This window comes from Amphiura filiformis, chromosome 13 (genome assembly GCF_039555335.1).
Source record: "Amphiura filiformis chromosome 13, Afil_fr2py, whole genome shotgun sequence".
NCBI classification, from domain to species: Eukaryota; Metazoa; Echinodermata; class Ophiuroidea; order Amphilepidida; family Amphiuridae; genus Amphiura; species Amphiura filiformis.
This window is the reverse complement of record NC_092640.1, coordinates 43,541,301-43,564,214: the sequence shown is the minus strand read 5'-3', so window position 1 is coordinate 43,564,214 and position 22,914 is coordinate 43,541,301. Positions and strand designations below refer to the sequence as shown.

Sequence of the window (22,914 nt, the reverse complement as noted above, 5' to 3'; positions counted from 1 at the left end):
TTCTCTTGTTCAAATTTTATTGACCTGACCAAGATTATCTTGACCTGACCCAGATTATCTTGACCTGTCCAGATTATCTTGACCTGTCCAGATTATCTTGACCTGTCCACATTACTTGATATAATCAACAGTTGACCAGACTTTGAACAAAAGAAATACAATAGATAATGGAACAAAAGAAGAGGGCTAGACGTATATTGGAAGATAATGATCGAGTACAAGTTACATTAATTACGTCATGGATCAATATACACACAGCGCGGTATTCCCCATGTTGATACCATGCTTGAGGATCAAATAAAACGCCGACGTCAATGAAATTGACCCAATTAGTAAGTTAGGAACAACATTTAAACCATTTTGCTGATAAAATTTTGTCTGATGACATAAACTTTTATTTATTCTTAGACTTCCATTTATAGATGCACGAAATTGGTTTTAATATAATATTGGTTTACTTAAAACAAATAATTACCTCACTCCTCAGTTTGCTTTGTAGCGCCACAATCGTGAAAATAGCGCATTACAGAAGAGTATGCATGTCAAAATCGGCCGTTCGTGGTGCGGCTTATATGGCGGTGCGGCTTATACGCCGCCGTTTGAATCTTATTTTAGCATTTTTTCGGACCTGCGGCTTATACTCCGTGCGGCCAATATTCCGGAAATTACGGTAGTAAATTAAAATCCGGATCAGTTTAATAGCAGATAAGCCGTTACCGAATCATTCACAATCTCTCTTATTTTCAAATTTGTTGATTCTTGTATCTTGTTACCTGAATGGGTGATTCCATTTGCAATCTACACCCCCTGTGTGAGAGATTAAGGTCATGTCTTTCATAAGGGGTGTATGGATTTCAACTGGAATAGCGATACCTGACACAACCCTTGTAAGAGCAGAGAATGGGACCAAAATATATGACTGCTCAGCTATAGTCTGTCTTGTCTCAAGTTGAGAGTAACGGCACGTTTGATTTCAAAGTGGCAGATTCAAATTGCGCGCTAACCTAATTCACAGGACATACTGGCACAGAAGGCTGTTCGTACGCTGCTGATGCAACCGCAGAAATTGCATTGATTTGAGTGTGCCACTACAAAATCCAACATGATGTTACTCTCAACTTGAGACAAGACACAGTATAGTTGGTACTTCACAATATGACAGTAAATGGAAAGGCAAGTGGAAATGTTTGGCATTTTTAAGCTTTTCAGATATTGACAAATTTAATTACTGCACCTATATTTGTTTGATATGTATATTACTGTCAATTTGTAAAGAAATGAGTAAATCAGCCTTGATTAATAGCTATTTTTATGCTGTGTTATTTGAATATGAAAACCAAGATGTAAAAGAAAATGTAATTGGTGATTGTAATTCATGTAAATGTGTATAAAAGAAGAGTAGATTTTGTACAGAAAATGGCAGCAAGAATGGAATTTTCTTGTTTAGGATCAGATTGTTGTGCACAAATTAGGACTGGATGCATATAATGTATATTATTGGCTCAAATATGCTACAGACAAAGGTGGATCTAGGGTGGCATGCTCCCTCCTCCCATAAAAGAATTTTTTGATTTCTTGATGATTTTGATCCCAATTTTCAAAATTTTCCAACTCTTAGAATGGCCAATTGGTTTGCATTTTCATAAGTGCCCACCTTCAAAACTCTGAATCCGCCCCTGGCTGCAGTCTATGGTCGTAAGTCCCAATCGCTTGAATCATAGACCACTCATATATAAAAGTGGTACCCATGCTCATTTATCAACAATCAAAATGTGACTCTAAATGCCGTAACAAATGGTAGCAAATTTGCTATCCTAAATTGATTTAATCGTCTAATCAGTTCCATCTAAATGGCGTAACATCATTTGATGGTTAAATAGAAACACCAAAATATCAATATGGCCCCAAATGGAACCGTAATTGGCAAAAACATTGTCACCTCTGTTTGTGCGATTTTGATCAACATGGATACGGAGCACTTTTATATGCAAGTGACCCCTGAGATCTTAGAATTATGGGATCACTTATGTGTCTTGAAAAATTGTCATGATTTTTACAATTATGGCATTGCTAAATATGTTTAAACATATGCTTTTTGTGATCAAACTTTTACATTTATAGTCACTGTAACCCTCCACAAAAATATTACAATAGATTGGTATTACAATAATACATATTTGTACAGCCACCTGTATTAGTAATATCTCCTATCAATGTTTTTGTGGAGGGTGTCTGCCTTTGTCAAAAAGACTCATTTAGAGGCATATGCTTGCAGATGGAATTCTACGGTATTACAGTCAAATGCTCTGTCATATCATATCAATTCCTTTTTCTCAAAAAGTCGAGCATTGTTCTCACTATGCACTGGAAACTCATAGTTGCATTCCTGGTTGCATGCATGGTCATTATTAACCAAAATTTGTGACTGCGCAGTGATGTTGGGTATCAAACAATACTGTGTCGAAGACTACTATGCGAGCCAAAATGGCCCTGCCAGTAACTGCAAAATTTGTCGAAACTTGTGATTGGATTTCTTGATATCATTGGAAAGGAAAATATTTTCTTTGATTCATGGCTTTCAGGCTCTGTTCAAGAGCACTACTTCCTGTTAACCTTGAAGATTGCTAGCAGGGGAACACCAAGGACTGCACAAATAAAAATCCCTTTAAAAAGGGATGTGCTGGGACAAGTTGCTCACAATTAAAAACGGATAAATTTTTGTAATTGGTAATACTATTAAGGGTACAATTTAACACCAGTTGCGATAATTTTGAAAAGAAATGATTTCGTAACACAATCTGCCTAGCTGAAAACTAGTTGTATAGAACATTGTGATATACATGTTGTATTTAAAAGTAACTTGTGTGTTATTTTATTGACACTACTTTTTTGAAAGCAACGAAAAAGAGATATTAAAGAACACAAGCATCTTGTAATTTTGAATGCACTTTGTCATTGATTTTGTGTCTTTACCTGTACACACTCCTCCCCTCCCCCACAGGGGCCAGAATTTGGTAACCCATGGTGTGCCCGTTCTTTGCAGCCCTGGAGATTGAAAATAAACCTTTACAGGTTGGTGACCCTCTCATGAATATGGATAGCCCTACAAACCATTGTTGACACTTGTGGCAGAACCGGGTGAGGGGGAATTGCTCCCCATACTTTTTCAACTGAAGGGCACCCCACTTGTTGGGCCCCCATGGAAGAGGAGAGAGAACAAAAATGAAGATGAAATTATGTGCAAGGGGAGGGTGGAGAAAGCTCAAAGCCAGTATATCCTCACAGTGGCGCTACCTCTGGACCTGGCTGGGCTTTGCCCCGACCCTGAGCTGTTATTTAAAAGAAACCAAAAAAATATGAAAAAGTAGGACCTATAGGACTTATTTTGAAAAAAAATTCCAATTTCTGATGGGGCACATCTACCGTCAGACACCCCCTGCAGCGCATCCACAACTCAATTGGTCCTGCTCTCACAACATAATGTTCACCAATCTTCGCTGCCCTTGATTTTTGAACATAGTTATGTCCACTAATGATCCACCCCACCCACCCCCAAAACCATTAAAGTTCTTGCCAACATTATTATCGAACATCAAAAAATAATTTTCTAAAATCAGACCATATATAATTTTGTATGATTTTACCTGGGGGCATAAACAGTGAAGAAGAGGCAGACTACCCTTTGGTGAAAAATGAGTTCTGTAGAATGCCGAATATCGATTTGTCTTTGTTAAATGGCATGTTACACATGAATTCTCTTTAAATTATAAAACAGTGATAACCAGTGCAGCACTGCACCATGAACTAACCCATGCCATCCTCTTTCGCTCACTTATCACTGTTAAATTGATATGTGCCCTCTGGCCTCTATTAATTCATGAATTTAACAAAGAGACAAATCGCTGTTTGACATTATGCCAAACGCATAACGATAATGCTAAATGAGCTTCATGGAATTTCTCCCTGGCATGCTTATTTCCACATGGAATGACCATGGTTATGTACTGATCTACTCTCTTGTTGCACGGTAGGATTATACATAAGATCCCCCCTACTAATACTAAGAGACAGACAGAAGAAAGGGAAGGGAAGAGGGAGAAAAGAGTAAACGAATGTAAGAGAGAAATGAAGAAATGAGTCTCAGCTCAAAGTACGGCATTGGCTGAAATTCCACTTTTTGGCGGGGAATACGACGTTCAAATCCCCCTACCGAATTCACATCCCTGCACGTACCCCAAGAAAAGATAGTGCTGCTACTGGAAGCTACTGGAGGGAGTGTGAGAGGGGGAAGTAGTGTGAACTGGGGGAAAGGAATGTGAGAGGAAGTCAGGGGAGTCACTGTGAGAGGGGAAGAGTGAGGAATGGAGTCTGTGAGCAGTGGCGGCGCCAGGAATTTTTTTCGGGGGGGCAGGGGGGGGGGGCAAAGTGAATTTCAGGGGGGGCAAAATTGGCAAATATTGCGCAAAATTGCAGCAAAAAGAGGAAATTTACGTGATTTTGGGGTTTTGCCTCAAAAGTGGGGGGAGGGGGCAAACTAGGGGGCAAGAAAAATATTTGGGGGGAAAATGACCCCCTTGCCCCCCCCCCCTGTAGCGCCGCGCCGCTGTCTGTGAGGGTGATTTGGAGAGGGGAGTGACTGAGACAAAAGGGATGAGAGGAGAAAGGGGACTTCCATGCCCTGTCACACTCTTCCCATGAGTTTTTTCCTCAGTGGTAACTGCCGTGCAATAATTATCTGCCCTCTGGACAAATGTCAAAATGGCATACCAAAAATGCTTGCCCCTCCTCTCAGTGTACCAACCTCTCCGGCTCCCCCTCCCCCCAGCCTGCCAAAATTGCTTTCCCCTCCTCTTGACCTGCCAACATATTTGTAGCTCCTCCCCTTTGCACATGCCAAGTTTTTTTGGGACCCAATTTGCAAACCTATTGTTGTAGATATAGGCTTAAAATGTGAGCATAGCGAGCAGGAAATTTTCCAAACCTCATTTTTTTCAACTGACACATGCTTCCCCTCTTGACATGCCAAAAATCTCTTATCTCTCCTCCTATCGACCTGCCAAAAATTGCTTCCCCTCCCCCCTCTTTTTGCCCTGCCAAAAATTGCTTGGCCCCTCTAACCCAAAAATAATTATCACAGCCCTTTTAAAGTTTGTGTGAAGTTTTATTTGTAAAATTTGTTATTGCTTTTTATTGAAGTCCCAAATCATTAGCCGGTATTAAAGTGACGTATGAATTGGCGTACGTGGAAAATCTCTACTACATACTCGGGTCTGAAATCCTGAGGTGATGCTATAATATGACACAAATTTATACGTCATTAAGAATGAATGGCGTATGAAATAGAGACCTCCACACAGGTGCCTTGACCAAATGTGATAGATGCATAATGTTGAAGTTAAAATTATACGTCGCTAAACATGAACGGTGTAGGCAAGTGGACGTATAATCAAGACGTATAATATCTGAATCCGATGTTGTTCAGTATGAACATAATTTTTAAATTATTAAAATAACTTCATGAGGGCAGAGAAGGTGTCTAACCAGGGGAAGGGGAAGCTGTCCCCTCCCATACCAAGTCATGCTACCCTCTTGCCTCAGTTCCTCAGGGGGATACTTACCCCATGATATTTGGGTTTTTTGCAGTTTTTTTAGCCCTTTTTAATGTAATTTTTAGCTCATTTTTGACCATTTTTGTCAACCCCCTAAAAGTTGGGGGGGGGGTGTGTCACACTTTCATTATAGGCCTATCAGCCCTGAAAAGTAGATGTCTTTCTGTTAAAAATAATGTTTTAAAAACTGAAAAAGGGGTATGATCAAAGTGGATGCCATTGGTGGAAGTGGTCATTGGGTATATAAGATTTAAAAAAGAGGAGAGGATATCATGAAAGGGTCACTGAAAATGAAGGTCACTCAGGATCACTTGGGAAGCCGATTACAAAATGAGGGCATCATTGGCCCAGGTCATTGGGTAACAGGAATTAAAAAAGGGGGGTCACTGGGTAATAGGGTAAAAGAAAGCAGTCATTGGCTAGATTTGTCCACCCCCCCCCCCCCCCATCCTGCATCCTGGCCCCGGTTCCAAACAGAGACAAAAAGGCCTGTATGGCAAGGGAGGAGCAGAGTACCCTGGTCCCGGTGGGTTCAGTTTGTATTTAAAGGTAGGACGTATGACCGTTCCAGATTTAAAATGACCCCTATTTCACGGGGAATCGAGGACATTTGCAGCAATTTTACCCCCTATTTTGCGCGAAATCAAGGAAAATTTTCCCCCAAATACCTCCCCTATTTTTATCATTTTGAGGACGCATTTTCATTTCACCCCCTTATCACAAGGAATCGAGGACATTTTTCCAAAATAAATACCCCTATTTTTACCATTTCAAGGACGGTTTTGAATTTTCCCCCCTATTTCACGGGGAAATGAGGACAATAAGGAAAACTGTAGCGGTAAAACGCGGATGAAAGCCCTATTTTTCATATCAAGGACAATTTTGCTCCAAAACACCCCTAATTTGGACAATCGCGAACAATTTTGTCCTCAAAAATTCCGCGGACATTTCTTGAAAAGTACCCCTAATTGGAACCATCATTGTCAGTGAAGACTGAACCCACCGGGACCCTGGTGGGAATAATTTCCTGCACAAAATGTATGAAAATTATGGTCTGAATTTGGGTTGATTGACGACCAGCTGACAGTGACGACACCAGACTTTTTCCCGTGGGCCAGGGGGCATGGAGGAAGTGATTTACTGAGGGGGGGGGCGGGAATCCCCCCTTGTGCAATTTGAGATTTCCCCAGATTTATATCGTTATGAATTCGGCAGAGTGACGAATCGCGAATTTTGAGCAAATTTAGTTTTTGTATCGTTATAATTATGTTTCACGTTATCTTTCATTTCCACCAAAAATTAATGGTAAATCTTACTCACCGACGTAGTTATTGAAATTTTGATTTGGACGAATCTCTCCCCCCAATTTGACATGTCAAAAATCTCTTGTCTCCCCTCCTATCGACCTGCCAAAAATTGCTTCCTCTCCCCCCTCTTTTTGCCCTGCCTAAAATTGCTTGCCCCTCCCCCCCAGATAATTATCACAATCCCTTTAAAGATTGTGTGAAGTTTTATTTGTAAAATTTGTTATAGTTTTTTATTCAAGTCCCACATCATTAGCCGGTATTAAAGTGACGTATGAATTGGTGTACGTGGAAAATCTCTACTACATACTCGTCATAATTCAGTATTTATGAACATAATTTTTAAATTATAACTTCAGAGAAGGCGTCTAGCCAGGGGAAGGGGAAGCTGTCCCCTCCCATACCAAGTCATGCTACATACCCTCTTGCCTCAGGGGGATACTGACCCCCGGGATATTTGGGTTTTTTGCAGGTTTTTTAGCCCTTTTTTTAGTAATTCTTAGCTCATTTTGACCATTTTTGTCAACCCCTGAAAGTGGGGGGTCACACTTTCATTATAGGCCTATCAGCCCTGAAAAGTAGATGTCTTTCTGTTAAAAAGAATGTTTTCAAAACTGAAAAAGGAGGTATGATCTAAGTGGATGCCATCGTAGAAGTAAAATGGGGGAAGTGGTCATTGGGTATATAACATTTAAAAAAGGGGGAGGATATCATGAAAGGGGTCACTGAAAATGAAGGTCACTCAGGATCACTTGGGAAGCCGATTACAAAATGAGGGCATCATTGGCCCAGGTCATTGGGTAACAGGAAATAAAAAAAGGGGGGTCACTGGGTAATAGGGTAAAAGAAAGCAGTCATTGGCTAGATTTGTCCACCCCCCACCCCCCAATCCTGCATCCTGGCCCCGGTTTCCAAACAGAGACAAAAAGGTCAGCCAAGGGTCCCCTGTATGGCAGAGTACCCTTGTGGGAATAATTTGCTGCACAAAATGTATGAAAATTATGGTCTGAATTTGGGTTGATTGATGACCAGCTGACAGTGACGACACCAGACTTTTTCCCATGGGCCAGGGGGCATGGAGGAAGTGATTTACTGAGGGGGGATTTCCCCAGATTTATATGATGGTAGGACCCCCCATCGTTATTCCGAAGGGTCGTTATAAGGTTCATTACTCCGAATACGGTAAGATTTATTATTCTGAAGGATCATTACGTCAAAGGTGCATTATTTTGAAGGGTAATTACTCCGAATTTATGTTTGTTATTCTGAAGGGTCGTTATTCCAAAGGGTCATTACTCCAAATTTACGTTGAGGGTTGTTATTCCGAGTAAAATTCAGAGTAATGACCCTTCGGAATAACAAGACTTAATTGAAATTCGGAATAACAAACCTAGTTCGGAATAATAAGCCTAATTTTAAATTCGGAGTAATGACCCTTTAGAATAACGAGCCTTGATTTAAATATGGATTAATGACCCTTCTGAATAACGGGCCTTCCGAATAAAGAACCTTCTGAGTAATGACCCTTTGGAATAATGAACCTTATTTTAAAACCCTTCAGAATAACGATTCCCTTCGGAATAATGACCCTTTGGAGTAATGACCCTTTGGAATAATGAACTTTCAGAGTAATGACCATTTGGAATAACAGTCCTTCAGAATAACGACATGCCCCAAGTGCAGCTATGATTTGCTGTGTCATTTTTAACAGTATTTTTAGAACTAGTAAATAAAACAAAGTAAAGCAAATAAAACAAAGCAAAGAAACAAGATCATACTGATTCCATTATGTTTGCAGTTTTTATTTGATATTGTACAGATAATACACTTGAACAATATATTTGAGGAATATTGCACTGATTTATATAATACATTACACTTACTTCAAAATACAAATATTGTTATAGTATTAATGTGTTTATAGACGAATCCAAGTAGCCAAGTCATGGTCAGGATTTGGTCGGACATCTTTGGGTAGCCGCTAGCACCAATCTGGTGTTTTGAGCGCCCCATTGTGCAAATAAAAGCCGCCTAACACCTAGAGAAGATGCAAGGACGAGGAGGGTTAATAGAATAATAGCTAATAATATATACGCTGGCGAAGTTACGTAATTAATCGGATTTACTACCATAGCAATAGGTACAAACAATTTTGAATATACCGCGCTGCACTACAAGCAGGTTGCACTCATCACCTGTCGTCAATCATATAGTAGATTGAATACAATACCGCTCTTTTCAAAGAGACTAATCTTACAGGTGCAAGTGTTTAGCATTTCTTTGATATCTATGGTTCAATGCAGAGGTACCGCATGAACGTAGTAGTCCAGCGCGATATAATGAAAAATTGTTTGTACCTATTGCTATGGTAGTAAATCCGATTAATTACGTAACTTCGCCAGCGTATATAATGGAGATAATTCCGCAGGTAATCCCGTCACATCTATTCATACATTTAAATTCCTTTTGTTTACAAGTACATCAATGCATTGATACCGCGTGTAGTTAATCCGATTATTATATGTCACTTCAACAGCGAATAGTCCAGCTGTGTGTTTTGTCGAAGGGAACTGTATTGTGTTGTAAACTTTAATCTTTTTTTTTCTACCTGTGTTTTCGCGGAAGGTGTAAAACGGGTGATGGAATGCAGTTTAAGTTTTCCGCCAAGGCCGAATCATTTCACATTTTGAGTGCATTGTAGCCGACTGCTACCCAACTAAAGGCTGCTAGTCAGGTGTAGGAGTGCGTGGATTTGGATTCGTCTATACCTAAGGTAACAAAAAAAACCCGTTTTACGGGCGGACAAACTTTTCATGTAGGGTCAATTTGTTGTTTTTTAGGCCAAAATGGCCTGAAAATATAAGGCAAAAATGTGATGATTTTTTGCAAACATCTTTTGAAAATATTCAATTTTGAAAAATGTTAGTCAAAATTAATCAATTTTGGCCAAAAACACAGCTGATTTTCAGTACATTTCGACCCAAACCTGAAACTGTACTTTAAAAAGGTCAAAAAACAGATGATTTTACATGTTTGCAAAATAAACAAAATTCTCCCCAAACATGAAAATGTACTTTACAAAGGTCCAAAAGGATTTTTTACATCATTAGAAATTGTGAAAATAATCAATTTGAAATAAATTGTTACCTCAAGATTGTTGACCCACATAAATAATACTTTATTATATGCAACACTACTTGCTAGTTCTTACCATTTGAGAGTGCACACCTGTAAATAGGGATCCCCTATACCTTTGGAGGAAAATCAGTGTTTTGAAAAGTGTTAAAGTGAAATGAAACTTGAAGTAATACTTTAGAAAAACGGTTAAAAACCACCAATTAGTCCATGATTCATTTTTAATCCTCATTTAGGAATGGGTAATAGATTGTCTTTGAAAAATGAGCAGGATCCAACTTTTTATATATTTTGGCTAAGCTTTCAAAATATGCTACATTTCAGAAACACCCGGGCTATTTGTGAGCTGGCATAAGCTGTGTGGCCAAATGTCATTGGACTCTGTATGTTTCACTGCACTGACCTTCAACTTGCAGAAAGTGTACGTTTTGAAGAGCTGAGCCATTCTCAAGTCAAGAAAATTATGCTTTCCCAGACCCTGTTTGTACAGAAAGTCAATGGGGCTTTACTGGTATGCACCCTAAAGCAAGGACAGACCCACAAAATGAAATAACCAAGGCTAAAACTGGATTAAAATATAAAGTATTTTTCAGGCGGCGAATGGCATGATAGAGCCGGCAACTTGTGAAACCGCCCGGCCGTATGGCATTTTCCATATACTCGGTTAGTTTTGTGGGGTTCATTATCGAACCCCAACGGTTTTAGCATGTATTTATATTATTTGTTAACATAGGCCTATTTGTTTGTGATATTTCAAGCGTTTTAAAATTTAAAAATAATCCCATTCAATTACACGGTTGACGATGAAAATTTACTGAATTTAGAGAATGCAATGCGACCACCACCTGGTATTTTTGCATCATTTGCAGGGGGGTTGCATAGGCATGCACCCTCTCTTTGGTATCTTTCGCACTTAAATTACTTTAAAAAAATAGGGGGAAGGGCAATATTGACATTGTTTTTGTCTTGCATTTGATTTCCTTCCATTTCATCACAACAAATTTCTTGAGGGCAGTGGCATCATAACATCAAATTCACATCAAGGTAAATATACAAAATAGCTACAACACAAATTAAATACTTCTATTTGAATGGAAGACACACTATTTAACAAAATGTATATGAAAAGAACTTATTTAATACAAGAAGAATAATACTATATCTGATTCTTACAAATATGTTATTTCTAAATCAACATAAAAATATGACAAATAATTCATTTTTTAAGCTCTTTGGTAGGTGAAGTCTTCATAATAAATACATTTTTTTATTAAATAAAATATTTTTATTTTACACAAGAAAAATCTATTCTCCGTTGCTTCCTACCAAGAATGTTGTGTAGGGAGAGACCAGAGGGGAACGTCCCTTTGGTATATATGTTCTTGCAATCAAACTACTGTAAAAGTGGTAATTTTCGAGTGTGTAATGTTTCGTGCTGTGCCAATTTTGAACTGCATTTTACAGTATTTTTCAACCCCTCTAACGTTGTACAGTTTGGACCAACTGGATTAGCTAGGAGTCTACTTGAAACAAGACACACACTCACATTATTTCTTGCAGGCAAGACCCTGTAGACGAAGTTGAAGTTACAGCTATAGGAATCATTTGGTTTTGCCAGACATAATTTGAAATTATCAAAATTCTTCAAACCTACAGATGTGACCAGATCAGGCAAAATGATGGCAGTGGTAAGCTGTTCTGGAGTTACAGAAAATTTACTAACACATCACATTATCCCTATTATTATGTGACAGTAACTCAAAATCTATGTATATTTCAAATGGAGTTGCCCGTTCAGGTAACCCCATTTGAAATTCATACACCCTGGGTGGGAGATTAAGATCATGTCTTCCACAGAGGGTGTATGGATTTCACCTGGAATAGCCAAATTTCATCCAAGTTCTTTAGATGTTATTGTGACAAATCACATCAAAAGGGTGGACTTTGAAATCTTGCATGAACAAATAAAGAACGTAGAAAAAATCCTGACTTATCTTCACTTATAAAATCAGAATGTCTTGATCAATTTTGACAAAGTGATGTCTCAAAATAAAGCTGACCATGAAAGTGTTATTTCAACTTAGATTTCTTCTACAAAAAGTACCCTTTTGATGTGACTAGGCTCAGACGATTATTTAATTTTTCATAAATAATCCGTTTTTGTTATTTGTGTACCGGATGGTTTGAAAACATTGTATCACAAGTATTCCTATTTTTCTGATTCTTTAAAACAATAATTTTTTTCTGTGATCGTCCAGAACACACCTGTCTTGGACATGTGTTAGTGAGCCACCTATTGGCAAAACTGCATTAACTGGAATTTTACTTCCTTGAACAACAACAAAAAGGCTGTCATAAACAATCAAATGAATGTTGTGTCGGTGCATGTCGCTGCAAAACTGCAGCTTTATATTATATGCATGTGGACGTGAACATTTGCAGATTTTTGCAATTACTAATAAATAGAATCTGTACAATAAATCGTGATAATCGATTGGTTTTAACATACGCCTGAGGCTGATGTGATTGGTCATGAATATACTCAAATTGAACTGATTTTGTGACATCATTACAATACTTTGTATTTGGAAGAAACAAAATTATACAATATTAGGCTATACCATTTGAAATCCAAACACTTGCTTTTGGAGGGCACAACCTTAATCTTTCAAACAGGGGGTGTAGTTTTCAAATGGAGTCACCCATTCAGGTAACCCCATTTGAAATTCACACTCACTGGTCATGTCTTCCATAGGGTGTGTGGATTTCAAATGGAATTGCCAATTGTAATATAATACTAAATCTATACTAAATTCACGTCAGTTTGTACTCAACAGGCTACTCCATTTAAAATCCAAACTCCCCATGTGGAAGATTTGGAATATCTGCCACAGGGGAGTATGAATTTCAAATGGAATGAGCACATTAGGCAGCTCCCTTTGAATTTCATACACCCTCTAAGAAAGATTCAACCTGAATCTTCCCCTGAGGGAGACCGAGTATCAAATGGAGCTTGCTTGAACAGCTAATGTGCTAATTCCATCTAAAATTCATACTCCCCTGTGGAAGATATTTCCAAAATTTTCTACAGGGGTAGTGTGGATTTTAAATGGAATAGCCCAATACAGAGGAAAACAAAATAATGAATTTATTTGAGATATATTCCTGTACTATTTAATAAATGGAAGATACTTAGAAGGCACAATCTTGTATCAAAAACATAATGGGGAAGTCCTCATAAATATTGCATTCTGTATTGCAAATAATGGACGGCATGAAATAAGTCACTTTGGTGTTGGAAGTAATGAAAATATTACTGATTACATGTACATATGTATTACAATATAAATATTTTAACTACAAGTATGTGTTATGGTTAATAGAATAAACCAAAGAATTAATGAGATTGTATAAACTTAAGGTAATACACTATTTTAAAGTGTTGCGATTTGGTAGTTCACAACATCTTGCGAATGGTAGTGAGCTTTGACAAAAATTGTATTGCTCATTTCCTTGCGAGCGTATAGAAGAATTCAAATATCACAGAAATACTTTTGTAAGTCATGCGGTTCTTGAGTTACGTTGTAAAGAGGGCTGAAACAACAACACTTTTGTAAAATGTACATAACTCATTAAGGGATCTAAAATGAGCGTTTATTATGTTTCGACAGTATTTTTGTGGGACATGAGAGCACCTCAGACCTATCGATTGCATTCTGAATACAAAGCATGTCTTTCTGATATCAAATAATTTTCATTTTTGAAAATCACAATATAATACAAATTTTATGACAAATTATAAAAATTTGATATTTTTCAAATTTTGATATTTAACAGTACTCAAAAGTAAACTTTATAAATCTGATGATTTATACTTAATGTATGTAGCAGGGAGGAAAAGCCGACGGTCAATTGAAAATTTTGACCTTTCATATTGAAGATATAGATTTTTTCCCAAAAGACCTAATTTTTTTGGTGTTTTGGGAAAAAAATCCATATCTTCAATACGAAAGGTCAAAATTTTCAATTGATCGTCGGCATTTCATCCCACCTACATACGTTAAGTATAAATCATCAGATTTATAAAGTTTACTTTAGTACTGTTAAATATCAAAAATATCAATTTTAATGATTTGCCATAAAATGTGTATTAAATTGCGTAATTTCAAAAAACAAAATTATTTGATATCAGAATGACATTCTTCGTATTCAGAATGCAATTCGATATGTCTGATGTGTTCTAATGTCCCAAAATAAATACTGTCCAAACGTTCATACCCCAGCCCTTAACAACAATAAATTAAGCAAGTTTTCAAAGTACATGATTTGTAGAATTAACTTTTGCAAAATATCAAAGTGTTATTTTTCAATATATATTGATTTAGACAATAAAAATCGATTTTTTGGCTGCTTCGACCAACAATACCGCATCTACCCTTAACTAGTTTCATTATACAGCTAACCACCTCCCCACCTGACACAAAACCAAAAGTGGTACACATTTTAAAATGAGTAGACATAAAATATAATTCTAACCCTCTTTCTTCCCATCAGTGCATTTGTCAGTTAGTCCAAATTATACCCAGCAAACACAAAACGTTTTACAGAAAACCTTTCATTGTCGGGTTATATAATGGGTATAAAACGTTTAAATAACATTCCAATTTTTGTTTTGAAAACTTGGTGTAAAACATTCTAACATTAACCCTACCCCCCTCAGGGCTTTATCTGTGAATGGTCCATCTCTGGATGGGGTAGTGCAGGGTCAGAAATTCGGCGAGAATCCATTCTCGCAAAGATTCTCGTCAACAAAATTGCAAGAATTTAAATGGTTTCTTGTAAATATTTCAATTTATCATACAAAATTATATGGCGAGAATCCATGGATTTAAAATTCCACTGGGAGAATCCAAAAGTATTCTCGCACTTGGTTGCAAATTTCTGACCCTGTAGTGTATGCCACCTGACTCCCTCCTTCGATCTGTTACAGGTGATAAGACTGTCAGAAGCATGTTGATTGTCTCAAATCCCATTTTTTACCTCTATATGATCACCTAGGAATTACCACTAGAACTAGGTGTTCTAACTCACTTTATGTGAACATTTTGTAAAAGCCCACTACTTGTTTGCAGCTCTCTGAGTTTGTCTTGATTAGGGGTAACTGCACATCAGGAATTACTCACATTACTGATGGTTAAACTGGCAACACTGGTACCACCCCATCAATACATCACATGTATGAGTTACCACCGGGCCTAGATGTTCTACCTTACAGTATAGATGAATCCAATTTCACGCATTCCTACACCTCAATGGCAGCCATAACTGGGTCCCCCCTTAGGTCTATTCCACCTAAAATGTGAAATAATGTAGCCTTGGCGGGATATTAAACTGCATTCCATCACCCGTGTTACACATAGACAAAAGAATGATGAAAGTTTACAACACAATACAATTCAACATCGATTTTTAAGCGGATTTAATCCACCGAATTGGGCAGTAACAACAACAGTTTTGTGCAGGCGGGACCCAGTAATGGCCGACTGAATTCTGACCATCATTTGGCTCGTTGGATTCGTCTATATGAACATTTTGTAACAGTCCACTACTTAACTGCAGCTCTCTGAGATTGTCTTGATTGTGGACAATTGCATATCAGGACTATTTCTGATGGTTAATCTGGCAACACTGCCATTACCATCATACATCACCTATATGAGTTGGCGCCAGATCTAGGTGTTCTGCCCCACGCTACGTGAACATTTGTAACAGTTGCCTGCTTGGCAGCGGCTCTTTCCTTATAGTGACTAGTAGGGGCTGAGTTTGTCTTGATTGGGGGTAATTGCACATCAGGACTCGAGTAGGAATTACTCCTATTTCTGATGGTTAAACTGGCAACACTGCTAGCACCGTCAACCGATTGCAGTTCCATGGTTGGACTAGCCTGGAATGAAAAAACAGAAGTACAATAATGAGTGAAATCATGAATTATAAGACCCTTGATTCTCTTTGTAAAACATATATATCTTATAGGTTCCAGCCTCTAAGAACTATTTTGATTGGCTATAAAGAGGGTTATATCATGTATTCAGCCAATCAGAGATGTGGTAAGAATAGCAAGGGGGTTAAGCAAAAAATTGCTATAAAGAGATCTAAAAGCTCTCTTTTGATTGGTTACTCAGATGAGTATATAATGTAATTAACCAATCAGGGGATCTGTAACAAAGATAATATATAGTGTCCATGGGGTTGAATGAATTAAGATTTGAGAAAAATACACAATAAATGTAAGCCAACAACAGTTAATTATCAGGATAAAAGTATGAAATTTGCTTTGCCATTTATTTGTGGAGCTAAAAACAAACAGTCAAAGAAACAATCACATAAAACAAAACATTTGTCCGGTAAAGAAAAGGGTTATGGGTATTTGGTCCACATCTCATTATTTTCTTTCAAATAATATTTCAATTAAAGACCTACCATGAGTTGCACCCTTCCTCCTAGTATAACATCTGGACTCATATGAGGCAAATTAGGCTCACTATTGCTCTGCCTTATACAGGCCATAGGGATACAGTAAACACTTACCATGAGTTGCACCCTTCCTCCTAGGATTACATCTGGACTCATATGAGGCAAATTAGGCTCACTATTACTCTGCCTTATACAGGCCATAGGGATACAGTAAACACTTACCATGAGTTGCACCCTTCCTCCTAGGATTACATCTGGACTCATATGAGGCAAATTAGGCTCACTATTACTCTGCCTTATACAGGCCATAGGGATACAGTAAACACTTACCATGAGTTGCACCCTCATATGAGGCAAATTAGGTTCACTATTACTCTGCCTTATACAGGCCATAGGATACAGTAAACACTTACCATGAGTTGCACCCTTCCTCCTAGTATTACATCTGGACTCATATGAGGCAAATTAGGTTCACTATTACTCTGCCTTATACAGGCCATAGGGATACAGTAACCACTACATCTGGACTCATATGAGGCAAATTAGGTTCACTATTACTCTGCCTTATACGGGCCATAGGGATACAGTAAACACTTACCATGAGTTGCACCCTTCCTCCTAGGATTACATCTGGACTCATATGAGGCAAATTAGGCTCACTATTACTCTGCCTTATACAGGCCATAGGGATACAGTAACCACTTACCATGAGTTGCACCCTTCCTCCTAGTATTACATCTGGACTCATATGAGGCAAATTAGGTTCACTATTACTCTGCCTTATACAGGCCATAGGGATACAGTAAACACTTACCATGAGTTGCGCCCTTCCTCCTAGGATTACATCTGGACTCATATGAGGCAAATTAGGCTCACTATTACTCTGCCTTATACAGGCCATAGGGATACAGTAAACACTTACCATGAGTTGCACCCTTCCTCCTAGTATTACATCTGGACTCATATGAGGCAAATTAGGCTCACTATTGCTCTGCCTTATACAGGCCATAGGGATACAGTAAACACTTACCATGAGTTGCACCCTTCCTCCTAGTATTACATCTGGACTCATATGAGGCAAATTAGGCTCACTATTACTCTGCCTTATACAGGCCATAGGGATACAGTAACCACTTACCATGAGTTGCACCCTTCCTCCTAGTATTACATCTGGACTCATATGAGGCAAATTAGGTTCACTATTACTCTGCCTTATACAGGCCATAGGGATACAGTAAACACCTACCATGAGTTGCACCCTTCCTCCTAGTATTACATCTGGACTCATATGAGGCAAATTAGGTTCACTATTACTCTGCCTTATACAGGCCATAGGGATACAGTAAACACTTACCATGAGTTGCACCCTGCCTCCTAGTATTACATCTGGACTCATATGAGGCAAATTAGGTTCACTATTACTCTGCCTTATACAGGCCATAGGGATACAGTAACCACTTACCATGAGTTGCACCCTTCCTCCTAGTATTACATCTGGACTCATATGAGGCAAATTAGGTTCACTATTGCTCTGCCTTATACAGGCCATAGGGATACAGTAAACACTTACCATGAGTTGCACCCTTCCTCCTAGGATTACATCTGGACTCATATGAGGCAAATTAGGTTCACTATTACTCTGCCTTATACAGGCCATAGGGATACAGTAAACACTTACCATGAGTTGCACCCTGCCTCCTAGTATTACATCTGGACTCATATGAGGCAAATTAGGTTCACTATTACTCTGCCTTATACAGGCCATAGGGATACAGTAACCACTTACCATGAGTTGCACCCTTCCTCCTAGTATTACATCTGGACTCATATGAGGCAAATTAGGTTCACTATTACTCTGCCTTATACAGGCCATAGGGATACAGTAAACACTTACCATGAGTTGCACCCTTCCTCCTAGTATTACATCTGGACTCATATGAGGCAAATTAGGTTCACTATTGCTCTGCCTTCCTGTCAAACCATGAGGATTGATGCGGGAATCAGACACTTCCAAATCACCAACCTGGTTGTGCACCCATCTGTGTATGAAAAGTTGTATGGAAAAAAAATTAGATTATTGATGAGAGCGAACAGAATGATTAAACTTTTCAGAGCTGTCAACATCCACACTACTCCAGTAATTGCCAAAGAAATAAAGGTCCCTGTGAACCCAGTGCATTAACCCCATGAGAACTACCTGCCAATTGGCCAAAAAGAAGTTTTCATTATCAATTGGCCCAATCAGCAACATTGAAAGAATAATTTCACCACACAAAAAAAATTGGGGTGGATTATTTGCAAAGCTCCATTCTGATTGGTGATTAAAGTGAAGATATCATGTAATTGACCAATCAGAGGCAAAGTTAGATCAGCAGGTAGTGCTCAGCGGGTTAATCAATCTTGACACCAGTACCAAGCCACCGGTCTCTCCATCATTTTGGACTGGTTTTACATATCCATTATTGAAAGTGTCTGGAGATATTGTTTATTACATGTGTATGTTGGGGAGGGAATGTTGCAAATGAGGATTGGTAAAAAACTGATAGAATACCGTAAAAATTCGATAATAAGCATATGTGCCTATTAACGAGTTGCTTGGATAAGACAAATAGTCATTTCTTTCTTTTAATTTCTTTTCTTATTGAATTTTTACGGTAGTGAATGAAACTGACAGGATCATAGGTCTGTCGCGGCAGTAACTTTAAAGCATTCTATGCTGGTCTGTTGAGTGCAAGAAGCTGACTGGTGTGATGATGGATGACTCTGGTCATCCACTCCACAATTTCCTTATGTCAGGTGATTCCCAGATCTGACCTATGCCGTGACTAACCGATATCTCTCCTCCTTCGTTCCGCAGGCTATCAGACTTCATAAACGGGGCACTATTCTTAACATGTAATGGATTGATCTTTATCCTTAATTAGGCTGTTTCAATGTAATTAATATGTGTGTATTTTTGTATAATATAGTAGCTAAATGCACAGCTGAAAGAGTGCTCAATACCTAGGTAGAGCAAAAATACATAAATTTAACACATTTCCATGATATGGGTTGGTACCCTGGGTTTCACGTCCGTTTACTACGGGCGATCATCAGCCAACTGATTATTTCTTTTTTACACGGCTTGTTACCTTTCTCCTATGACGACAAGTCGATATAAGTTCAGATTTCTTATTTAAAGTGTTTTGATTATTGATGATTTCGATTTTCTCCTCTAAGCAAAGGTTGCATAACCCGATTGACGATCGATGTATTTGACTTTTTACTATATCCCATCAATTTCAAAGTCCCTTTCCTCTTTCTTTAATTTCCATACAAACTTGGAAAGTTCTGTTTCAGTTGAGTATTTTTCGTGCCGGAATGATTTCGTATGATTATGGTAACGTATTTTAAATGGGCCACCAGATAGGCCTACATATACATTTTCTGTGTCATCTGATGACACTGTAGCTTTGTATATTATGGAACTGACGAGGCAATTCCCACGGAGTGGACATGACCCTTTGACCCTACAATTGCACATTTTTTTGGGCGTGGTTTCCTGTTTTTCATTCCTGATTACTCTGGTGTTGTGCGCTGATGATCGCCCGTAGTAAACGGACGTGAAACCCAGGGTACCAACCCATATCATGGAAATGTGTTAAATTTATGTGTATTTTTGTATGTATATTTACTTTGTATGAGCACTCATGAGTGAAATTTCCCTTGTGGATCTAATAAAGTATTACTTGACTTGACTTGACTGTGAGTTGGCACCTGGGACAGGCAAAATGTATGCTCTTGGCAGATGATAAATTATCAAGTGTAATTGGGTATCAAAGACAGAATTACAGACTAGTTTGCATCTGACGTCACTGTCAATCAAACTTGCCATGCCCCTTGATTGGTTAGTAGCGTGTAAAAGCAGGGTTGATCACCTGGTGCCTTCATCGGAGAAAAGGAATCACATAAAATCACAGAAGCTGACATGGTGCCTTCAGGAAAGAAAGTTTGCTATTACTAAGACTTTACTATATATCGTTTTCCAAAAGAAAGTCTTCACTTACTCAAAAGTTCTGCTTTTCTTTTCATGGTCTTCTTCTTTCTTCTCTTGGTATGCATGTTCTATTTCTTCTTCACGGGCTGTAAAGTGGATAAAAACAGATCCATAAATAAAGTAGATTTGGTATTGTATAAGTGCCAAGTGGCGCGTGTCTGACTTAGATCGTACATCAAATGAGCACATACAAAACTGTGTAGGGAATTTCAACAAACATAGATTATCTGATGTATCCAAATATGGTAAATCGTTATCCAAATAAGGCAAGTCGTAATAAACAGCGCCACTCATTGTGACGTCATTGATCATGTGATGTTTCGGGAAAATCAGAGTGCTGGGCGAATCAATATATCCAGATTGGCAAACATTGACTTCCCATTGCAAACCAATAACGATACCCTTCTGGTGTCGTCTTATCTTGCACTATATGTTTTGATCAAGATAGTTTTTACCCTGGTGAATTTGGACAAATGTTACCACACACATACCCCTGAGCTGTACTTCAGAGGATGTGTTTTAGCACACACAGTTATTCCATGGACATAACCCTTTCAAGTTTGGTGTCCCTTGAAATGTGATGATACAAGCTTAGACTGTGAGTGGGTTGAGTATGTGTGTATACATTCTACACATATTTTTTACAAGATCTGAAATTCATCCTGCTGAGGAAACTGCACTGTGTATGGAAAAAAAATCATGAATTACCTTTAAAGTATTCTTTCCTTTGCACTCCTTTCTTTGGTACTTGTGCCACCCTAGATGTGCTGGTATCTTGTGTTTTCACCATCTTCTGATATCGCTGTATTGGATCTGAAAAATATGAGACTAAGTAATATTAACATTTCACTGTTGATAATATCAATAAAAAGACACTTCTGGTTCTGGTTCTGTTCAAATACTTCCCAAGGCTTCATATGAAACCAGGCGAGAACTTGCTTACCCTTTAGGCACAAATACTTCCCAAGGCTTCATATGAAACCAGGCGAGAACTTGCTTACCCTTTAGGCACAAATACTTCCCAAGGCTTCATATGAAACCAGGCGAGAACTTGCTTACCCTTTAGGCACAAATACTTCCCAAGGCTTCATATGAAACCAGGCGAGAACTTGCTTACCCTTTAGGCACAAATACTTCCCAAGGCTTCATATGAAACCGGAGAACTTGCTTACCCTTTAGGCACAAATACTTCCCAAGGCTTCATATGAAACCAGGCGAGAACTTGCTTACCCTTTAGGCACAAATACTTCCCAAGGCTTCATATGAAACCAGGCGAGAACTTGCTTACCCTTTAGGCACAAATACTTCCCAAGGCTTCATATGAAACCAGGCGAGAACTTGCTTACCCTTTAGGCACAAATACTTCCCAAGGCTTCATATGAAACCAGGCGAGAACTTGCTTACCCTTTAGGCACAAATACTTCCCAAGGCTTCATATGAAACCAGGCGAGAACTTGCTTACCCTTTAGGCACAAATACTTCCCAAGGCTTCATATGAAACCAGGCGAGAACTTGCTTACCCTTTAGGCACAAATACTTCCCAAGGCTTCATATGAAACCAGGCGAGAACTTGCTTACCCTTTAGGCACAAATACTTCCCAAGGCTTCATATGAAACCAGGCGAGAACTTGCTTACCCTTTAGGCACAAATGCTTCCCAAGGCTTCATATGAAACCAGGCGAGAACTTGCTTACCCTTTAGGCACAAATACTTCCCAAGGCTTCATATGAAACCAGGCGAGAACTTGCTTACCCTTTAGGCACAAATACTTCCCAAGGCTTCATATGAAACCAGGCGAGAACTTGCTTACCCTTTAGGCACAAATACTTCCCAAGGCTTCATATGAAACCAGGCGAGAACTTGCTTACCCTTTAGGCACAAATACTTCCCAAGGCTTCATATGAAACCAGGCGAGAACTTGCTTACCCTTTAGGCACAAATACTTCCCAAGGCTTCATATGAAACCAGGCGAGAACTTGCTTACCCTTTAGGCACAAATACTTCCCAAGGCTTCATATGAAACCAGGTGAGAACTTGCTTACCCTTTAGGCACAAATACTTCCCAAGGCTTCATATGAAACCAGGCGAGAACTTGCTTACCCTTTAGGCACAAATACTTCCCAAGGCTTCATATGAAACCAGGCGAGAACTTGCTTACCCTTTAGGCACAAATGCTTCCCAAGGCTTCATATGAAACCAGGCGAGAACTTGCTTACCCTTTAGGCACAAATGCTTCCCAAGGCTTCATATGAAACCAGGCGGAACTTGCTTACCCTTTAGGCACAAATACTTCCCAAGGCTTCATATGAAACCAGGCGAGAACTTGCTTACCCTTTAGGCACAAATACTTCCCAAG

At 38.7% G+C, this 22,914-nt stretch overlaps 1 protein-coding gene across 1 annotated transcript in view; it reads right to left on the bottom strand.

Annotated features, from left to right (window-relative positions):
* Positions 1-15,704: 15,704 nt before the first annotated feature.
* The window catches only part of LOC140167688 (uncharacterized), a 72,720-nt gene continuing 65,510 nt past the window's right edge, over positions 15,705-22,914 (bottom strand). The window contains exons 38-42 of the mRNA XM_072190986.1: positions 21,267-21,371; positions 20,569-20,644; positions 17,121-18,561; positions 16,529-16,897; positions 15,705-15,992 (exon numbers count right to left, since the gene is read on the bottom strand). Of these exons, the coding sequence (XP_072047087.1) occupies positions 15,756-15,992; positions 16,529-16,897; positions 17,121-18,561; positions 20,569-20,644; positions 21,267-21,371 (2,228 nt within the window). The 3' untranslated portion in view covers positions 15,705-15,755. The remainder of the gene's footprint in view (positions 15,993-16,528; positions 16,898-17,120; positions 18,562-20,568; positions 20,645-21,266; positions 21,372-22,914) is intronic.